The sequence below is a fragment of the Vitis vinifera genome, chromosome 10 (assembly GCF_030704535.1).
Source record: "Vitis vinifera cultivar Pinot Noir 40024 chromosome 10, ASM3070453v1".
Taxonomy (NCBI): Eukaryota; Viridiplantae; Streptophyta; class Magnoliopsida; order Vitales; family Vitaceae; genus Vitis; species Vitis vinifera.
Window position 1 is genome coordinate 5769767 of NC_081814.1, and position 21189 is coordinate 5790955.

General features: G+C 35.9%; 1 protein-coding gene across 1 annotated transcript; it reads right to left on the minus strand.

Annotated features, from left to right (window-relative positions):
- Window positions 1-8030: 8030 nt before the first annotated feature.
- On the minus strand, window positions 8031-19193 carry LOC100241488 (uncharacterized). Its single transcript, XM_059740017.1, has 18 exons — window positions 18735-19193; window positions 17765-17881; window positions 17553-17681; window positions 17395-17457; window positions 15921-16028; window positions 15260-15337; window positions 14720-14812; window positions 14487-14573; window positions 11471-11572; window positions 11262-11381; window positions 11088-11150; window positions 10758-10891; window positions 9323-9404; window positions 9141-9199; window positions 8980-9025; window positions 8597-8688; window positions 8447-8516; window positions 8031-8369 (listed from the first exon to the last, which is right to left on the minus strand). The coding sequence occupies exons 1-18, from the start codon at window positions 18954-18956 to the stop codon at window positions 8298-8300; spliced, it is 1737 nt and encodes a 578-aa protein (XP_059596000.1). The 5' UTR covers window positions 18957-19193; the 3' UTR covers window positions 8031-8297.
- Between the last annotated feature and the right edge of the window lie 1996 nt (window positions 19194-21189).

The following is a 21189-nucleotide window of genomic DNA, read 5'->3' on the forward strand; positions in this document are numbered from 1 at the left end:
TTTTTGGGAAAAATCAGGAAAATGGGGGAGAAGATAGTAGAGAAAGGGCTATTGGAGACTTCAAGGTTCGAAAGGGAGCTTAAGAGGTTGGAGTGCTCTGTTAATTATGAAGGGGGTACTAGGAAGAAAGACCCTATCCAGGGCAGAGGGATCCAAAGTACAGCTGTCCAATGAATGTAAGAATTCTGAGTTGGAATGTGAGGGGTGTGAATGATAGATCCAAGAGAAAAGTAATCAAGTCAGTTATCAGAAACCAAAAGGTGGACCTGTTCTGTATTCAAGAAACAAATATGCAAGTTATGTCTGAAGAGGTGGTGAGGAGTCTAGGGCCGGGGAGATTCCTTGATTGGAAGGTTTTGAATGCTATGGGGACTGTAGGGGGTGTCTTGATTTGTTGGGACAAAAGATCATTGGAGATGTTGGGGGTGGAAAAGGGCCAATTCCCCATTTCCTTTAGATTCAGGAATGTGGGAGATGGAGCAATCTGGGTGTTCACAGGGGTTTATGGTCCTTTTTCCAGAAAGGATAGGGAGTGTTTATGGGAGGAGTTCGGGGCAATTAGAGGTCTGTGGGAGGAGCCATGGTGTTTAGGAGGTGATTTCAATTCAACTCTGTACCAAGCTAAAAGGAGTAGAAATTGGAGGATCACTTCAGCTATGAGGAGGTTTGCCCAGATCATAAATGAGTTAGGGCTTGTAGATATTCCTTTGCAAGGGGGATCCTTCACTTGGAGTGGGGGTCTCAATAATCAATCGTGGGCCAGGTTGGATAGATTCCTAGTGTCTCCCAGTTGGCTGGACCAATACAGTAGGGTTAATCAAAGAAGATTGTCTCGTCCAATCTCGGATCATTTTCCGATTCTGCTTGAGGGAGGTGGGCTAAGGAGAGGTCCTTCCCCTTTCAAATTTGAAAACATGTGGCTCAAAGCTGAAGGGTTCAAAGAACTGATAGAGGGGTGGTGGCAAGGGATAATGGTTAGAGGCAGGTCGAGCTACAGGTTATAGCGGCTAAGATGAGGGGATTGAAACAAAATTTAAAGATTTGGAACAAGGAGGTTTTTGGAAGGTTGAAGAAAAACAAAGCTGAAGCTCTTCAGCAAGTGGAGCGATGGGATGTAGTGGAAGAAGAGAGAAGTTTAACAGAGGAGGAGCTAGGTCACAAAAAAACAGCTAAGGAGAATTATTCAAAATGGGTGTCAATTGAAGAAGTGCACTGGAGACAGCGGATAGGAACACGGGGTTTTTCCACCGTATGCAATGAGGAAAATGTCGCGATATTTCGGTGATATATCGCCGAAATATTGTGTGTCGAAGGGTATCGACACGATTTTTCTTACAGAAATATCGGCCAGACGATTTTTCGGGATAAATATCAAGAAATCGGCGATTTTGGCGAGAAATCGACGATTTTTCCTCGATATATCGCCTGGTCAACGCGGGTCAACGGAGTCAACGCGCTACAGTGAAAGTCAAATGTGCTACAGTGTCCCCGCTACAGTGCACCTCCCCCAAACAAATTGCTTCCGAGGGGATTTGAACCCCAAACCAAAAGGTTTGGGGTTCAGCCTTCTTGCCATCTGGGCTAACTCACCCTTATGATATAAAGTGTATTAAACATATATATACTTAAAGTCCTTATATAAAGAAAATTTTAAAAGAATATTTTAAAGAGCAAATTAATTATAATTATTTTATAATTAAAAGCAAAAATTTTCTTTTAATTAATTACCAAAAATATAAAAATTATATAATTTTCTTCATAATGTTTTTAATATCATTAATAATTAATTAAATATTAAAAAATTATATATATATATTATAATTTATTTTATATTGTTTAATACAATTGAATTACATGGATCATATTTGAAAGCTCGGATTGGAAGGCGGATATAGGGGGTCTTGTGCTGAAGCAGATCAGCCTTTTAGAAGCGGAAGCTCTTGAGTTCCCTTTTTCTGAGGTTGAGATCTATGCTGCATTAATGGGGATGAATGGGGACAAAGTCCCGGGTCCGGATGGCTTCACTGTAGCATTTTGGCAAAATTGTTAGGAGATTGTCAAGGAGGATGTCTTGGATATGTTCAAGGAGTTCCATGAACAGAATTCTTTCATTAGGAGCCTAAATCATACCTTTTTGGTCTTGATTCCGAAGAAATGGGGGACGGAGGAATTGGGTGACTATAGGCCAATCAGTTTGCTTGGGGGCTTGTATAAATTATTCGCTAAGGTGCTGGCCAACAGGCTTAAAAAAATCATAGGTAAGGTGATTTCTCCTGATCAGAATGCCTTCATCAAAGGAAGACAGATTCTTGACGGTTCCCTGATCGCAAATGAGGTAATAGACTCTTGGAAAAAAAATGGAGAGAAAGGCCTAATCTGTAAATTGGACATTGAGAAGGCGTATGATAGCATCAACTGGCAATTTCTATTAAAGGTTATGCAAAAGATGGGCTTCATATCAAAATGGATAGGATGGATGTGGAGTTGTATCTCCACTGTCAAATATTCAATGCTGGTGAATGGGGGTCCAGCTGGGTTCTTTTCTAGTTCTAAAGGGCTTAGGCAGGGGGACCCCCTTTCCCCCTACTTATTTGTCATGGGAATGGAAGTTTTAAGTGCGTTAATCACGAGGGCCGTTGAAGGGGGGTTCATTTATGGCTGTAAGATTTGGAAAGGTAGAGGGCAGACCGTCAATATATCTTATCTACTGTTTGCGGATGATACAATTGTTTTTTGTGAGTCAAAAAAAAGAGTCCTTGTTGTATTTGAGCTGGATTCTTTTTTGGTTTGAAGCCACTTTAGGTTTAAAGATTAATTTGGACAAAAACATGGTCATTCCGGTAGGGGAGGTGGAAGGGGTGCTTGATATGGCTGTTGAAATTGGGTGTAAGGTGGGACAGCTGCCCACTGTCTATTTGAGGCTGCCCCTTGAGGCGCCTAGTAGGGCTTTCTCCGTTTGGGATGGGGTGGAGGAGAAAATGAGGAGGAAGCTAGCTCTTTGGAAGCGTCAATTTCTGTCCAAATGAGGGAGAATTACTCTTATAAAGAGCACGCTGGCCAGCATTCCATTGTATCAAATGTCAATATTCCGTATGCCTAAATCAGTGGCTAGAAGACTGGAAAAACTTCAAAGAAATTTTTTGTGGGGAGGAGCCAACGGGGGGAATAAGGCTCACCTAATCAAATGGGAGGTGGTGTGTGCGGATAAAGAAAAGAGAGGGTTGGGGTTAAGAAAGTTAATTTGGTTGAACAAAGCTCTTCTAGGCAAATGGATTTGGAGGTTTGCGCGTGTTAAGGAGGATCTTTCGAAAAAAGTGCTTGTGGCTAAGTATGGGCAAGAGGAGTTTGGGTAGATGACAAGGAAGGCAAATGGGGTGCTTGGAGTTGGTGTTTGGAAGGAAATTTTGAAGGAGTCTGCTTGGTGTTGGGAAAATATGGTGCTCAAGGTGGGAAAAGGCAATAAAATTAGGTTTTGGATTGACCCTTGGTGTGGAAACAATGTGCTATCCCAAAGATTCCCGGACCTTTTTTCCATGGCTGCCCAAAGGAACGTCACTGTGGAGGATTATTGGGATCAGAATCTGGGTCATGGAGGGTGGAATTTAAGGCTGCTAAGAGACTTCAATGATTAGAAGGTGGGGTTGGTGGGCAATATGTTAGCTGAGTTGAGGAATTATAGAGTAACTATGGAGGAAAACTCGGTTCTTTGGAGGGAAGGAGCGGACGGACTGTTTAAAGTCAAGGAAGTGTATAGGGTGTTGGCTAATGCTGATGAAGCGGACTTCCCTCATAGCAATGTTTGGGTGGACAAAGTTCCTACAAAAATTGCTTTTTTTGCTTGGGAAGCTACTTGGGGGAAGGTTCTTACTTTGGATAGGTTGCAGCGAAGAGGGTGGCAATTCCCTAACCGGTGTTTTTTGTGTGGATGTGAAGAGGAGATTATCAATCATATCTTAATTCATTGTACGGTGGCAAAAGGATTGTGGGATATCATTCTTGCGTTGTGTGGTGTACAGTGGGTTTTTCTAAATTCTGTAAAGGAGGTTCTTAGTAGTTGGAAAGGCTCTTTTGTGGGGAAAAAAAGGAAAAAAGTGTGGAAATCCATCCCGCTTTTCATTTTTTGGTCAATATGGAAGGAGAGGAATAGGCTAGCTTTTAAAGGGGGTGTGTTAGCTTTTCAGAAGTTAAAGACTTCGTTTGTGTATAATTTTTGGGCTTGGGCTAAAGTGTGCATTGACATGGAGTCGAATTCCCTTATAGGTTTCTTAAAGTGGATAGCCTCCAAGTAGGGGTTGGGTTGTTTTGTTTTTTGTTTTACGGGTTGTAGCTTTGTATACTTCCTGTATGCTTCTCGGCTTCTTGCCTTCTTTAATATATGCGCTTGCTTATCAAAAAAAAAAAAAAAAAAGTGGTCCAATGTATGAATTTGTAATGATCTCAAAATTTCAAGGTCAATGTAAATCGTAAGAAGTACATAGAATTGGATCCAAGAATAATTGAAACAACAATGTCAATCTAAATTGGTTGGTCTAGCTCACTAATAAATATGAAAGCTCTTACTTGAACACCAATACCAAGCAATGTATTTGGAAGACATACTCTTTTGAGTGAAAATTTCTACATAAAATAGATAAATGAATGACTAAAGCTTCAATTATAAAGGATAACATTGATAGCACCAATTAAAAATCCTATTTTGGAATGGTAGAAGGGCAACAACAGGGAGAATAATTGGGAGCTTATACCTATTGACTAATGAAGTTAAAGATCCTTTCTTGGAATGTTAAGGGGGCCAATGAAAAGGATTATCTAAGTATATGATTAAGTCTCACAAGGTGGATTTGGTCTGCTTACAAGAAACCAAGATGTAGGAAATGTTAGTGAAGATGGTTAGAACTCTAAATGTGGGAAGATTTTTAGAGACTAGAAGGGTAATCTTAGTGCAGTTTTTTTGGGACTCTAATGAGAGAGAAACGATCTTTTTGATTGAAGAAGTAAAGGCTAGAAAAACGATGTTAAAAAAATTTAGCAAGTGGACCTCAATAAAAATAAAAAATAAAAAAAATAAAACTATGTAGAGACAAAAATCAAAAGAAATCTGGTTATGAGGTGAGGATTAAAACACCAATTTTTTTTTCATAAAATGGCCAATGGGCATAGTAAAAGATATTTCTTGACCAAAGTTAAGAGTGAATGCAGAATTGTTGTCCAAGTAGGCCAAGATAAATGCAAAGGTGTCTCAGGCCTTTTAAACCTTTTTTTTTCTAAATCAAGAGGTGGAGACTAAGCATTAGGAAATGAGCTTGGAAGCTTAGGAAATAATGATTTTAGGAGCTTGGAAGTACCTTTTAAAATAAGGAGTTTTTGTTGCCCTTTATAATCTATATGTAGGAATAACACACCTAGATGGCTTCACTATGGCATTTTGGTAGTCATGTTAAAACTATATAAAGATGGTGGTGCATGTCTTTTTCAGGGAGTTCTAATCAAGGCACCTTTCAAAGAAGCTTAAATGTCACTTTCGTGGTTTTAATCCTAAAAAAATATGAGTAAAATACTTGAAATATTTTAGGCCTATCAACTTAATTAGTAGGGTGATTGTATAAGTTTTTATCAAAATTGTTAGCAAATAAGCATTAAAAAGTGGTAGAAAAATAATTTCAACCTATCAAAATGCTTTTGTAAAGGGTAGATAGATTCTATATGTTGTTTTTATTGCTAATAGGACCATTAATTCAAGGTTAAAGAGCAACAATTTTGGGGTTATTTTCAAAATGGATATCACGAAGTCATATGATCATGTCAACTAAGACTTTTTAATTATGGTCTTTGGTTAAAATAAGTTTTGGTCAAAAGATGGATAAAATGGTGCATATTCATAACAAATGTTTTTATTATGGTTAATAAGACACTATCCAACTTCTTTCAAAATTAGGGATTTGAGGTAGGGAGATCTCATATCTACTTATTTATTCATTCCTGTGGTTTAGGCTTGCAATCAAATTTTGAGTAGAGCTAGAGAAGAGAGTTACATTTTGGAATTCAAGGTAGGTAGAAGGGGTAAGGAATGGATAGAAGTGCCTTATCTTTTTTTCTTTTTCTTTTTTGTGCCAACAATATCTTAATTTTCTATGGTGTCAATCATGAGCAATTGGAATGTTTGAGTTGACTTTTCATATGGCTTGAAGTGATCTCCAAATTAAAAATAAACTTTGAGAAAACAAGCTAATATGAATTGGGGGAATAACTAATGTAGAGGGATTAACTTTTGTGTTAGATTATAAGGTGGGAAAACTACCTACTACCTACTTGTTCCTTCCTTTGGAAGCTACTCATAAATCAATGAGGATATGGGAGGCAATGGAATTAAGATTTTGAAAAAAGACTAACAATATGAAAGAGGCAGTGTCTATATAAAGAAAGGATAACTGCTCTGATTAAAAGCATATTATCAATTATTCTAATATATTTTATGTATGTATTCATTGTTCCAAGAAGAGTGAGCATAAGGTTAGAGCACATCTAAAGAGATTTCCTATAGGATGATAGAGCAATTGAGAAAAGGTCTCTCTTAGTTGATTAGTCTATCACCTACTTAGATAAAAAGGATGGGGACCTAGGTTTCCATAATCTATCTACTTTAAAGAGGGTCATGCTAAGTAAATGGAGTTGGAGATTCACAAATGAAAGAGAGTCCCTATGGAAATAGATTATAATAGAAAAGTTCAGAGAAAAGGTAGGAAATGGTGTTCAAGGGATGTGTGAGATGGCTCTAAAGTTTGATGTGGAAGTTAAGAATGGCATAAGGGTCCAAGATAGATAGTGAAAAAACATGTTTTTGGAAGTCTTTCCGAATATTATTCTTTGTAGCCATCATCAAATATGATTGGGTAGTAGAGGCATGAGAGCAGATTAGAGAGGAAGTTCAATGAAGTCCCCACTTTTCAAGAGAATTCGTTAATTGAAAATTTAAGGAAGTGGAGATCTTTTTACGAAAGTTGCATACATTTTCAATTAGAGGAGATGAAGAGTATAGGACAAGCTAGATGTAAACCAAGTGTAATAAGTTCTCTATTAGATCTCTTTATGCTTCCGTACCAGAGAAGGAAGTCTTTTTCCAAAAAAACATAACATGAAATCCTTAGGTCACAATGAAAGTAGCATGGGGACAGATTTTGCCAAATAAATGTTACATGTGCAAAGTTGATAAAGAATCAAACGATCGTGCACTCGCTCATTGTTCCAAAGCAAAATTTTTGTGGCAACTGGTTATTTCTTATTTGGTGTGATCTGGTTGATGAACTCTACAATTAAAAGGAACCTTTTGAGTTGACAAAACTCTTTCATTAAAAAAGAAGCCAAGAAAGTTTGAAAAACCATTCCCTGTACTTGTTTTAGACCTTGTAAAAAAAAGAAGAAGAGATGGTTTTTCACATGAATGGTAAAACCAAGCAATCAAATCTCGTTTTATGTCTCTTTTGTTTTTTTCTTTTTTGTTTTTTTTTTTCCGAATGCATTAGAATATTCACAAAAGACCGTTCAACATCCATAATAGAATAGGTTTTGTCAGTTGGTTAAACTCCAAGTAAAGAATGTGAGATTATATACATTGTGTGCTTTAATGCGCCTTTTCTTGTTTGCTTTTAATATATTTTCTTTCATTGCATACTTATAAAATTCACACCAATTAAAATGCGACCAGACCCAACCATCCATCAAACTAACCCTTAATCTCTTATGATGGCTTTCCAAAAGTTACAAGAACCTAAAATTTTCCAAGTTGCATAAATTTGACCGTCTAGAACTAAATCTGCTGCCAATCTCGGTAACTGATTTTCTAAAATATTTCTCTACCCTCAAATTATTGAAACTTCTTATGAGATCTTTATAAACATTATAACCATGGTATCTTGGGCTTTCGTGGGTGCAGTTCTTTAGAACACTTCCAAGGTAGGCTCTACCATCATGATACCTTGTGCTTTCATGGATGCGGTTTTCTATGGACAAACATGTCAACCCACCAGAAAAAGTAATCAAATGTAATATTTGCAGAACCCAAGAAAAACAAAAGTTACAAAACAAAAAGAACAAAAATTGTAATGGCAAATTCAAGAGATTCAACAACAATGCTGCATTTTAGTGCTACATGCTTTAAGAATTTCCATCATGACTGTTTGGCAGTGCTGCAAACTGGGAGAAAATCTATGATTCTCCAGGTAAGGGACGTGGTTTTCACCAACTTAAAACATCATGGACCAGGCATCCCTAATATTAGGAAGACAAAATTCCATGCATCTTTAAAATTTGAAATCCTTTTTCTTTGATTTTCCTTCCTTTTCCTGCATCTTCCTCTTCCTCTTCTTTTCATTCTGCCAGAATCCCATCTCATGGTCAAAATTTTGTTAAAAAAATAAACCTACAAAAGTCAAAATACAGTGAAATATACCTCTGCAACCATGTCACTGAAATCCTCACGCTGACTACGCTGCTTCTCCTCCTCCCTTGCCTCCTCGTACCTGTGAAAGGCACCAAAGTTATGAAGAATGCTACTGTTGAGAATACTAAACTAAGATAATAGAATCAAGACACCACTTACTTTGCAGCCACAACATTTTCCAGAACTTCAAGCTCTTCAGGTTGTAGAGTGACATCCACTTTATCTGTTTTCTGACCCCTAAGCAGATCGACCTGTAAAAAGAATTGACTTACTGCAATCAGGAAAAGTGAAGTATACACAATCATAATTCCAGTGAACCAACAAAATGGGGAAAATAATCCAATCTTATTCTGAGCAGAAAGAAAGGTTGTGCATAATTGGTGATCCACATTTAGTAACACTCGATAATGCAGAAATACTAATGGTACATTAGCTACCTTGCAGGAGGAGACTGGGCAGTAGTTTGTTATCCTAATAGCCGTCTTGCATTTGCAAGAAACAAAATACAAAGACCAAAGATACATCAGATGAGAAATCCTTACCCTTTTGGCAGCTGTCTTGTCCTGGGTGCCAGTGTTGACCACGTACCTGATGACAGCAAAGGGTCAAAACTTTATTTGTAAGCAAGTATTGGAAGAACCATAGCATATGAGTTCTTCGAAACAGAAAATTTGGAAATTTACTAAGACAGGAAAATGCATACGTATGTGTTGTTCCAAGTAAGGTCCCGGGTGCAATCTTTTCTTCCTTTTCTTCAAGTACCTGATGAAAACAAGAAAAAGGTAATGGAGAAACAAATAAATCATTAATACAGGTATTAGGAACAATATTAGCAATTTAGCACAAATAGACAAAAAAATAACCAGTTTCAGATAATTGACTCACTTGATAAAGTGGCCTCTCTGGCTCCTTCCTCTGTTGCTTACGTAGGTCAATAACATCAGGTGTCTCAACACCAGTTGGGGTGCTGAATAAGAGGAGGGAAAAAAAGTGATCATTAATAAAGATTACAAGTTTCTTAAGATGATATGCAGAAAGACTTGCCCAGACTCCTTACTAATGGTCCCACTAAGAACCTTTATGCATGTCATAAACAACCATGCAGCATATCTATATTAATGGCCTAGACTGTCATTAATTAATTACCAAGCAATTTGTCATGATGTGATGAAAACAATAAATAGAACTTGGTGAAAATTTGCTTTAATAAGATTTATTAGCAACAAAGAGAATTAGAAAGAAAAGAGGACTTTATTTGATATTTAATTAATACATGATGAAAGTCTAGGTAGAACAAAGATAGTGAAGTGCACAACCTACAGAATAATCTCAACACAACTGTAGTTAATATACATGTATTAGGTTCTCTGAACATGGGGAATCTTTACCAAGGCACAGGCTACAAAATCCATCACAGAAATTAGGTTCTCTGAGAACAGCTAGCACACAGACCCCTCTAAACATGGGGAATTAACTAGAAAACTTTGCATGTTTTTTTTGTATTCTGAGAACACTCTTCTCAAACATGCAAAACAAGGAAAAAAATGAACCACCTAAAGAAGTTTGGTTTTACCTTAAAAATCAAAATTAAAATGCTCTTAGAGAACAATAAATCTATGCCCTATATATTTTTTAGAATAACTAGGAACACGACCAAGATAACTTCAAAGTCAAAGATGAAATTTATAATGCTTCAATTTCTGATTTTGAAGTTTATAAGCACCTAACAAAAAAGGAGGCACTCCCCATGAACAAGCTATACAAGTTTCCTGCTTTCCCTACTTAGACCATCAATACAATGAAAATTAATAATTTGACATCAATATAAAGATGGATTAAATGCACCAAATCGATTTATACTTGAACCACATTTTACATTTGACAGTTCAACAAAAAACAGTATCAGATTTTCTGAAGACGGAAGAGTCTCTCAAACTAACTTTTTAGATCTTTTCAGAATATATATATATATATCCCAATTTAGCTTATCAAAGGTGCTGTGCAACAAAAACCTCTAAAAATGTTTTATTTCTTATTTTCAGAATCTTATACTGTTTTGTGGCATACCATCTCTCTATTTCCTTTCCATCCAATACTTATAGGCAATTTATGTTCACATCATTACTATAATTACCAAGATAAACGCTAGCCAGTAGTGTGATAGAATAGTGAGCTCAGATATACACAAAATATTGACAGAATCCCAAGCCAAATAGTGCTTAGGAGACAATAATCAAACTTGAAAGAAAAAAGAAAAATAAAAAAATACAATCTTGGGGAGCCTAGGAGCTGATCTAAAGAGGAAGTGAGAACGGAATACCTTGAGAGACTGTCCACAGATTGAATGCCGGCTTCTAATTCCTCTTCCTCGATCTCCTCTTCCTCTTCCTCTTCTTCTTCCTCTTCCTCTTCTTCCAAATCACCCCAATGCTTAGTCTTATCAACTGGCTCTTCCTGAATTGATTATTTAGAACAATAACAGTAAGCTAACAAGATTACATATATTTGAGTACAGCATAATTAGTCTAATCCACATTTATAAGAAGACCAATTCAATCTGAAATTGCCCTTTTATCCAGCTTCAATAAATGAACACATTAGGAAACAATTTATCTATAATATACAGCAGAAGAAACGATAGAGAAAGTACCTCATAGTTTGGTTGTTCTTGTTGCTGAACACCAAAAACATCTCCATACAATGGTCGCCCATACTATTTAACGAAGTACAAATAAAATAATCAGAATCTGAAAATAATGATAGATGATATTTCAGTACAAAAAAAAGGGTAAATAGATTAGTCTACATGATGAAAGTAACTCACTTCATCAACAGGAGGTTTTCCCCAACCACCAGGATGATAACCAAAGCTAGCACCAGGAGGAATAGGAGCATTCAGCCCAGGGATTTTCAGATGTGGATATGATGGTGGCGGACCATATCTCTGAAAAATAAACAGTCAGCTAAAGGAAAAAACAAAGTTGAAGGTTCTGTAAAGGTCAAAATCAATTGCGAGAAATTAGCTCATCTGACCTGCATGTTGATAAGCCATGGGGGAGGTGCGCCCTCTGGCATACCAAGAGCTTCTTTTAGCTCCTGTGACAACATACCCGGCTTCATCTCCCTTAGCTTTACCTGTATGACAAACAAAGAAAGCTGTAAGTTTTCTTATGAATTCGACCTTAGTTGATTTTGTTGGTTGGGTGGCAACCCGTTAAGGGTGTGGGTAGGGCTGCTCCTCGGGCCTTGGCGTTCTGCTAGGCTGTGAGGGGTGTTTTTCTGTCTTGTAATTTAAGCCACTGATTTGGTGGTTATTTAATACAATCTCTTTATTTATAAAAAATAAAAATAAAAAGGTTTTCTTATGAATAAAATGTAAGGATAGAAAATAAAGGGATGGACTACAGACTATACAGATAAAGCTGACAGTAGGCAAGAACAGCTAAATAATAAGGGCTTGTCCAGCACAAAATTTATAGGTTAAGAGAAAAGGACCACGGAATTCCAAAAGAAGTTGCATTTTCCTAAGATATTAGCCCAATACTCAACTAGGTTGCTAACAAAATCACAGAAACCAATTGGATTATGAACCAAAGCTACATAGCTATGGCATATGCTGAAGGAAATTCATAGATGATAAAAAGAGTTCTCACATATCATTGGAAACTGCATGAACTAGAGAAGTATCCAAATCCCATCATTTCAACTCTTTAGGTAGCCATGACTACTACTACATCACAGTGCATTTTCTTACATATGCATCTTAATCCCACTTCACACTGATTGAGATCAACATTTACTCATATTTTTAACAGCTTGCCTCAAAGAAACACTTCAAGAAGTCATTTCCAACCCAGACCAGAACATCCAGAAGGAAAGGAAAAGATGTTTATCTTGGTTAGAGGTGGTTCCTCCTCTTCAATAGGTTTTCTATTCCTTTCTTTCTAGATTATCCACATTAAACATAGTCCTCCAGCTCCCATGCTTACCCTTCTTCACAAATATTCAATGCCGTCCAGCTAAAAGGTCTTTGATAGTGCCTGGAACTGCCCACTGCATTCCAACAACACAGAAAAGAAAATGACATGGTTGCAATTCAATGGGACAGTACCAAACAAGGCAGTCCACACTCTCCTTCACCTTTCTACATATAAAAGAACACCATTTGCTCGCTACCTTACCTCTATAAAGCAGATTGTCACAATCAGAATCTTCACGCAAAACAGTCCACCCATTGAAAGCTACCTTTGTGAAAAACCAGCAGTCCTATATCCTCTACCTCTCCCAAGGTTACAAAGAAGTCCCTTTTTTTGATAGGTAAAAGCAATTGTATTAAAAAGAAAAGAGTATACATGATGTATACAAGCAACCAAGAAGCCATATGTGTGAATACACAAAAACAAACAACCGCACCCTATGAAGTTCCTAACCAATCCATAAAATCAAGCATCAAAATAGAACTATCTCCAATGTACAATCTAACTCAATCCCAAAATAGATACAAAAAAGAACTTTTAAAAGAATGATCAAAACTTTCACAATTCTCTAAGGCTCTCCTATTCCTCTCCCTCCAAATGGTCCAAAAAAGCATAAAGGAGCAACCTCCAAGCCTTTTCCTTTTTTTTTTGCCAACCAAAGAGTGCATCACCCATTCTACACCAAATAAAGCAAAAATCGGCTGCCACAAAATACGAGCTTTCAAACAATGAAGAAGACTATGATCACTCGTCTTTTCTTCTCCTTTGCACATGTAGCATCTATTAAGCATCTTCCAACCCCTCTTTCTAAGCTGATCTTGAGTCAAAATCTTGACCCAAGTTGCCTCCCAAGCAAAGAAGCTGACTCTAAAAAGAGCCCAAAAGTTCCAAACTATACCATGAGGGAAAAGATTTGCTCCCCACTAGCCAAGGAGGAGTAGAAAGACTTAACTAAAAAAATACCACTCTTTGTGTCCGTCCACTCCACTATGTCCTCAGAATCCATAAAAAGGGAATAATCACCTCCCAAAAAAGTTGTCTACTTCCTTCAACTCTCAATCATTCAACTGTCTAATAAACCTAAGATTCCAACTACCAACATCCCAAACATCAACCACACAGAGCATCTTTAAAGGAGGTTATAGAAAAAAGATTCAGGAAAACGTCCCTCAACGGAAAATCCCCGCACCAACTATCCTTCCAGAACTTCACCCTATTCCCAAAACTAACCCTGAAGCGAGTTCTAACTTTGAAAGCCTCCCAACCATTTCTGATTGCTTTCCAAACCCCCACTCCATATCTCTCTCTCATCCCATTTGTGCACCAACCCCCATCTTCTTGCCCATACTTGCCAATAATTACACGTTTTCAAAAAGGATCAGTCGCAAATCTCTAAGACCACTTACCCAAAAGGACCTTATTAAAAATCCCTAAATTTCTAAATCCCAAAACCATAATTGCTAGTTCCAAAGAAGTCCCTAATCACATCCTGTTCCTAATCAAGGAGAGGTGTCATAAACCTCAAATCCTTGGATCCCAAGAAGTATCCACCCCACTCCACCTCCACCATAGATAATCCCGCTACCCATGCGTCTACTTTATGGCACTTCCAAACAAAAGGAAAATTTCTTTAAGGAGCTCATTTCCACATCACATATCTAAACTAAACCTGAATCCCAAACCCTCCCTAATATAAAGGTACCGTGCTTACAAAATCCCTGCCAAGTTTGGCACAGTCCTAGCTCTTAGATGGCGGTTGCCTTTCATCACCTTAGAAAACCAACCCTTTTCATATTCACTGTACTTCAGCCATTCCCCTCCAAAATTCCTCTCTCTCAGATGCAAACCTCAATAATAAAATTGAAACTAAAAAATTGCACAACTCTATTAAACATGATTAGGAAATTTGCTAAGCATACCCCTTGAGATTTGCTAAAAATACCATTTTTTTAAGTAAACAGATTCATATCAGCAAACTTACAAAGTTTAATATTAAAAGATCATTAAAAAATATATCACCATGATCTGAGTTGCCATAAAAAATGAATAGAAAGAATGTAAATGAGTCATACCTCGAACTCCTTTCCTTCATGATATAAATCACCATGATTTGTCAACTTTGGCTTAGTTTGATATTTGAAGAATGCATCATGGAGAACCTGCAAACAGGAATGTCAGATACAGTGTCAAGTACAAGACAATAAATATATGATAATTATGCAAGAAGGAAACCTGCTCAAATCATGGGAACAGGAAAATATTAAAATTGAAAGACAAATAAAAAATCTAGAGAGAGAGAAGAAACCTGATAATCAATGTCCATTTTTCCCATCTTTGGCTGCATACGTTCACGTTGCTTCTGTTTCAACTTCTTACTATCCTCTTTTTCAATGTAAGCCTGCATGAGAACATCAATAGACAGTACAAGAAGTTACACTTAGTAGCTTTGACAAGATGCATATGGAAATCCCCCAAATTTTTGTAGGGATGTTCAGTGGTAGCAGCAGTTGAGAGCTAAGGAAGTGTTGCATATTGTCCAAGGGCAATATGCAGGACAGGAAGGAAATGGTAAATAAGGATCCATTTGTTGACTTCAACTGAAAATAAGTTTCAGGACCAATCTGGAGAAAGAGAAATTGTGATTGTGCCTAACACCTCGTCAAATGACAATAAGGTTTTGAACTTTGCAAGAGCTTATCATAGAGACACAAAATTTAGAATTTATAATTTAGAAGACAAAAAATACAAAAGTTGAAAGCTTGTTTTATATTCCAAGATTTGAACAATTGTGGCATCACTCGAGAATTCTGCTAGAGAATTACTAAATTGAATTTTTTTTTTTTACCTGTCTAATTTTCTCAATTCCTGTAGCAGCAATGAAATCAGGAAGTTGAAAAGGCTGTTTCTCAATACCACGCTTTCCCTGCAAAATAAATCCAAAACCTGATGAGATGCAAGTTACTCAACCTTTTTTTTTAAATAGCCTACTCAACTTATAAATTATTAGAAATTTTCTGCACACAAATCAAGTTAGTGACAAAAGGCATAGAATGTTAGAAGCCAGTAACACCCAGTAACATCTGTAGTATAAAGAACATATTCAGCCCGAGCACTAGGCAAAATGGAAAGGCATCTGAAAATTCAAAGCAGATATATTAGCACCCTGCCAATGAACAATCCCCAATATCTAGCATGCAGAAAAAATATTTTATGCTAGTGGTTTCCCCCATGAATAGCATCATTTAATGGTCCATATTCCCACCCACACTAACAAACATGTTAAAAGAGAAACCATTCAAGGGTCCCCTTTGCCAAACACCTACAAGTCCAGGCTCCATGAGTGTCACAGCCGTTCCCCTGCAAGAACCACATACATATATATAAGAGAAACCTTATCGACGTTATCTTCCCTCTCCCTCTTCCCTAAACCCCTCATGTTGATTATGCCCATCAATCATGCATACATATTTTAACTTGCAGTATTTATTTTAGCAATAATGACTAACCTGCAAGAACTTCCTTTTTTGACACCAATGCCTTGGTACAGGAACAGTATTTCGGTATGATTTCAAAAACACCAACAACTTAGGGTCTGCCGCAGTAGCATCCCACACCTGAAAAGAAGGCCAATAAACATAAATAAATAACTAGATGGTGATAATAACAACATCAGCAGCAGAAGCCACATAAAGAACCTAAATAATTAAATTAGATGAGGATATATAAAATTTTGAAACCACAAATAGTGGAAGAAGAATGAAAGATCTCAATCTTCTGCAAGTAAGAACTAAGAACAAATATCATCCAATCAGGTTTTTGAAAGAAGGCTGGCATGCTCCTTGTTGCACGGATTTAGTCGATGGCAAAGTAAGGTGTTTCTATACTTTTATTTCTACATTATTATCATAAAAGAATTAAGGTCAAAAGACTATTTTGAATCCTAACCATGTATACAAGTGTAAGACATAAGGAGTTCTTTTAAAGAGCACTGATCCCATACCGTATCAAAGGTTTTGTTAGCTATAGCTAATCAAATAAAAGAACAAAATGGGAAAAGATTTAACTTCTTAAGAAAAAGGTATACCAAGCTATGGCCTTCACTTTCCCCAAAAAAACACTTAATCAATATTCCAATTTTAAGAGTAAAAACTAAAAGAAGTTAAAAGAACTCAAGGAAGTGAGAAAATTCTTTATTTATATATATATATATATATAGAGAGAGAGAGAGAGAGAGGGTAATCCACCCCAGCAAACATATGAACCAAAAAAAAATACATAAAAGTGGTAAAGAAAATTAAAGAAAGCAAAAACAAGAAGGCAAGTGCTGAAGGAAGTAGGCCAAATAAGAAATCTCCACTGAGAAGTACGTGACAAATTTCATTTAATTGGTCAATCGAAGAAACAAAATGCATCAACTGTTACTAGAAATGTTTGATAGAATTAGCAAATATAGATTCTACCATTACAAAACCAGGTGTAATGATTTCTAACTGGAAGCATACCATATATTATAGGAACTGAGGAGTTTGGTAGAATTTTTAAATGAATAGAAATCGCAAACCATAAGTAATAATATTGTTCTCTGAAAAAGCTGAGCATCATTCAACCCAATGACTCCACCAATACATGCAAGAGGAACCATATCAAGATCACAAGAAAATGTAATACCATAAAGACCCAAAAATTAGTTGGGCTCTTGCTAAGGGAGGGGGTTTCTTTTTATCCTTTAGTGCTCTTTGTATACGTCCTGTCTACCTTAGACCACTGTTTTTTTGGAGCTTGTTGATATAATACATTATTCTTATTGCCTATCAAAACAAAAGGACCTAAAAGCTAATGTATAAAACACCAACCAACTAAACATTCATTCCCACCTCCACAACGACAGGCCTTGAGCAGAGCCTTTTTTGGCTCTTGTTGATATAATATATTATTCTTATTGCCTATCAAAAAAATAGGCAATTAAAAATTCATTCCCACCTCCACAACATCAGGCCTTGAGCAGATTTGTTTCAGTTCAGCAATCTTCATCCGTCGTTGTAGCTGAAAGAAGAAAATTTAATTTGTTTAGCCCCTACAACAATGAACTGGCCAAAACACTAATATGATAACAACAAGATTTCAGAGGGAAGCATAACCTTTTTCTTTTTATTTGAAAGGCCACCTTTCTCTTTTTGTTGTGCATCCTGTTCTTCCTCTTCAGAATCTGAGTCAGCTTTCTTGTTCAATGCTGCAGCAGGGGCAGTTTCATCCTTTTTATCATTCTCCTGAATGAGTTACAAAATAAATCTTTAAAATTACCATATTAGATAAAAAAATTTCCCAAGAAAACTAATGGTAAATCTTTTACCTCTAACCCGGCGATATCATGGAAACTAAATTTCTCAAATATCTTTCGAAATTCCTCATCATTATCATCTAGTTCAGCCTTTTCCGGGACATATTCCACTTCAACTTTCTCCACAGCCTAATAATTTGAAGGTACCAGCATCAGTGGACTTATAAAGCATATATACAATGAAAATGTGGTATAATCCCCTATCCCTCAAACTAATTCAGATGTAAAAGTTTTCAGGATTTAATTGATAAAATAAAATTGTAAGAAAATGTTGAACCAAAATCTACAGAAAGCTAAACCGCTTTATTCAATTTGCATGCCCATGAATTGAGAAAATAAGAGGCTCTATTTGAACTCCAATAAAACTAAAATTATTGTACCTTACCATGTTTAGATCCTAAATAATTTGAAAAAAGAAAAAGAAAGAAAAAGAATATATGGTTTGAACTTTGAAGCACCCTTTTCTTGCCCTCCAGCTTCTGAATAACCAACCAATGGGTGTCTAAATTGAATGTAGAACTTTGGTTGCTGAAGAAACATACGGGAAAATTTAAGAAAATAGAACTTCGAGCCTCTTTACATTCTCCCATTTCTAAGAACAACAAAATGAAAAATCAACTTCTCCGACAAAAAGATGTCTTAGCTCCCAACAGTGAAAATTCTAGCGCTAGAATTTTCAATTGTTAAGTTCCCATCATTTTCTTGGCAATAAATCATCCGCAACAGTTCAGGTTTACCTCTGGCTCCTATTTCTTTCCAGTTTCTAAATAACCAAGCGGAGCATTAACGAACATAAACGTAAAATTTAACCTACACACTAAACACCACTAGATAAAACCCTAATTGGCAGATCTATCTCAGGAATCAATTAAATATCTTCCGAATCAAACAAATTTCTAAAGTTACTAATATAATCCAATTGAAACAAAACACACATACAAAAAACCCTAAAATGCATAGAGAATCGGATAAGTAAATATACTTGTTGAGGATCATTGTTTTCCTTGGCATCATCGTCTCCGGCATCGCTGTCGTCACCGGCGGTGGCGTCGAACGCCTTAGAAGCCTTGCTATTCTTCTTCTGCTTTCGCCTCCTTCGACGCCTTTCGCTCTCTCGCGATTTCTTGGTGGAGGCGTTGGAGTTTTGCTTCGGATCTCCGTTCGAGACGACGCCGTTTGGGAGTGAGAGAGTGTCCGCTGTCATGTTCCGATTGATTGATACGGATTGGTGGAGAGCTTGTATCTACACTCTTATGGTGTCGCGGGAAGTGGAGACTGGAAAAAAAGGGGTTGTGGGGAGAAGATTGAATTAGCGGAGGGTATGGGTTCTCGTGTTCCCTTTGAGGAATTGAAGTAGGGTACGAGCGCTTGGGATGGCGGACACGTGGCAAATCTGATCAAGCATGCAGTATAATAATCGTGGTTCTTTCATCCTTTGTATTTTCCAACACTAATAACCATGATTTTAGATTATTAATTTTCGATACCATAGAATTTTTGGGGTGATTTTAGACGGTGTAGCGACCGTTTTGGAAAATAATTTTTTATTTTTCATAATAAAAATAGACGATCATAAAACAGGTTTTTATTTACACCCATATCAAAATAATTATAAAATCAGATTTTTTTTTAAATTATCAGTAAAAGGTTATCATTGTGAGATCCAATAAAAAAAAATATGAAATATTAATTATTTTTTAATAGTTATTTGAAATTTGTATTTTATAAGCTTAAATTCTTATTTTATGATTTTTTATTTTTTATATGAGGATATGAAACACATTTTTTTAATAAAATATCTTTTAATTATTTTCAATCATTTTTTAATAATTATTTTTAAAAATAAATAAATAAATAAATAAATAAATATATATATATATAGAAAGAATGATTACAAATAAAAAAAAATACATATAAAAATTAGTTTTAAAATGTATATATATATATATATATTTATATGTGTGTGTTGGGTGGGGGGATAAAAAATTTCAATCTTCTATCTCACTTTAAGCACTTTTTTGGATAAACATGCGAAGATAAGAATATTAAAATGAAATTATATATGTAATTTTTATTAGATAAAATTTATTTATTTTTCAAATATGTGCATCATTTCACCTTTTTAAATAGAATATTTTTATTATTTTAAGTGCTTTTAGTTTTACCAAAGAAATTGTTATCTCAAATGATTTCAAAAATTAATCTCAATTCAATGCAACCTCTCCAAGGTCAAAAAATGCATTAAAAATTTAAATCTTATATTTTAGAATTTTGGGTTAAAATAGCCATTTTTGTATAACAATATCTATGTTTGGATATGTTTGAAACCATCATTCTCTCTGCCCCTTTTTATAAATATTAATCTTTTTTTTCTTTTTCAAATTTCGTCCCAATCACCTCCTATCAATTTCAATCTAAAGAATGAGAATAAGTTTGGGGCTTTTCTTTAAATTTTGAATGATTGAGAGGGAAGTTTAAACCCTAACTATCATGGTTTCAAAACCATAAAATGCTTTCTTTATGCTTCATAAGTTATAAATGAGAGACAACATAGGCATCTCTATTCAAAATTTTAAAAATATTTTAATTAAATCTAATTAACATTATAAAAAAATAAAAAAGCCAAGATAAAATTTGGTTGATTGATAAAATATTATTACATATTTATTATTTAAAATTATTAGTTTGAAAAGTGACGTCAATCAATGTAATGGTATATTTATAATTTCATCAGACAATTAGTCCTCATTAAGGGGGTCATAATGATCGTGATCAAATGATTGATTACAAAAAATGCAAGTCTTTTCAAAGTCGTAAGATCATGTATGAGGATTGATATTTATCCAATACTAAAAAATTAAGAAAATCGGTGTCTTGATGACAGATGAGTTGACAATCAAGCCATGACGACCACAACTATAATGGTCCTAAGGTAGTGAACGTAACAATTTGGACACTTTATCAAAAAGAGATTCAATAAAATAGACATATCTATGAAGATGAAAACTATTTAGTACTTGTACATAAAGATCATATGAAGTTTCGTTATTCATTGGGATTAATTGTGGGCCTTTCCTTCACAACATAGATAGAGGGTGAAGAAAGCCTCCTTTTGTGCGGCTCGAGCCTTTCATCAAAGTTTTAAACAAAATTATAAAAATAAAGGAAAGAAATGTTTATTTAAATTTACTCAATACATGTGAAGTTTTAGCTTTTCGGCTTAGTTTAATGGTCCTAGAGACCGATCATACTGACGAGGGATGTGGGCCTTCTATTTCATAGCGGGCCTGAATGCAGAGCTGGACCGAGAATATGTGGGCCTAATGGCACTTTGCTCTGGCTGGCAGAAGTTTCGCCAAGTTGGGCAAACACAACAGTGGATCTTTGAGTATGACCAGCCCATCTTGAATATGACGCACCCAAAGTTTTAAAATCGG

What these genes read in the sequence shown, in the direction of transcription:
- LOC100241488 (XM_059740017.1), bottom strand. Translation starts at nt 18,956, where the DNA reads ATGACAGCGGACACTCTCTCACTCCCAAACGGCGTCGTCTCGAACGGA. An exon ending in TTTCAAATAAAAAGAAAAAG is followed by an intron (nt 17,458 to 17,552) that starts GTTATGCTTCCC and finishes TTCTTCTTTCAG; the next exon opens with CTACAACGACGGATGAAGAT. An exon ending in AAAAAAGGAAGTTCTTGCAG is followed by an intron (nt 15,338 to 15,920) that starts GTTAGTCATTAT and finishes TTTATTTTGCAG; the next exon opens with GGAAAGCGTGGTATTGAGAA.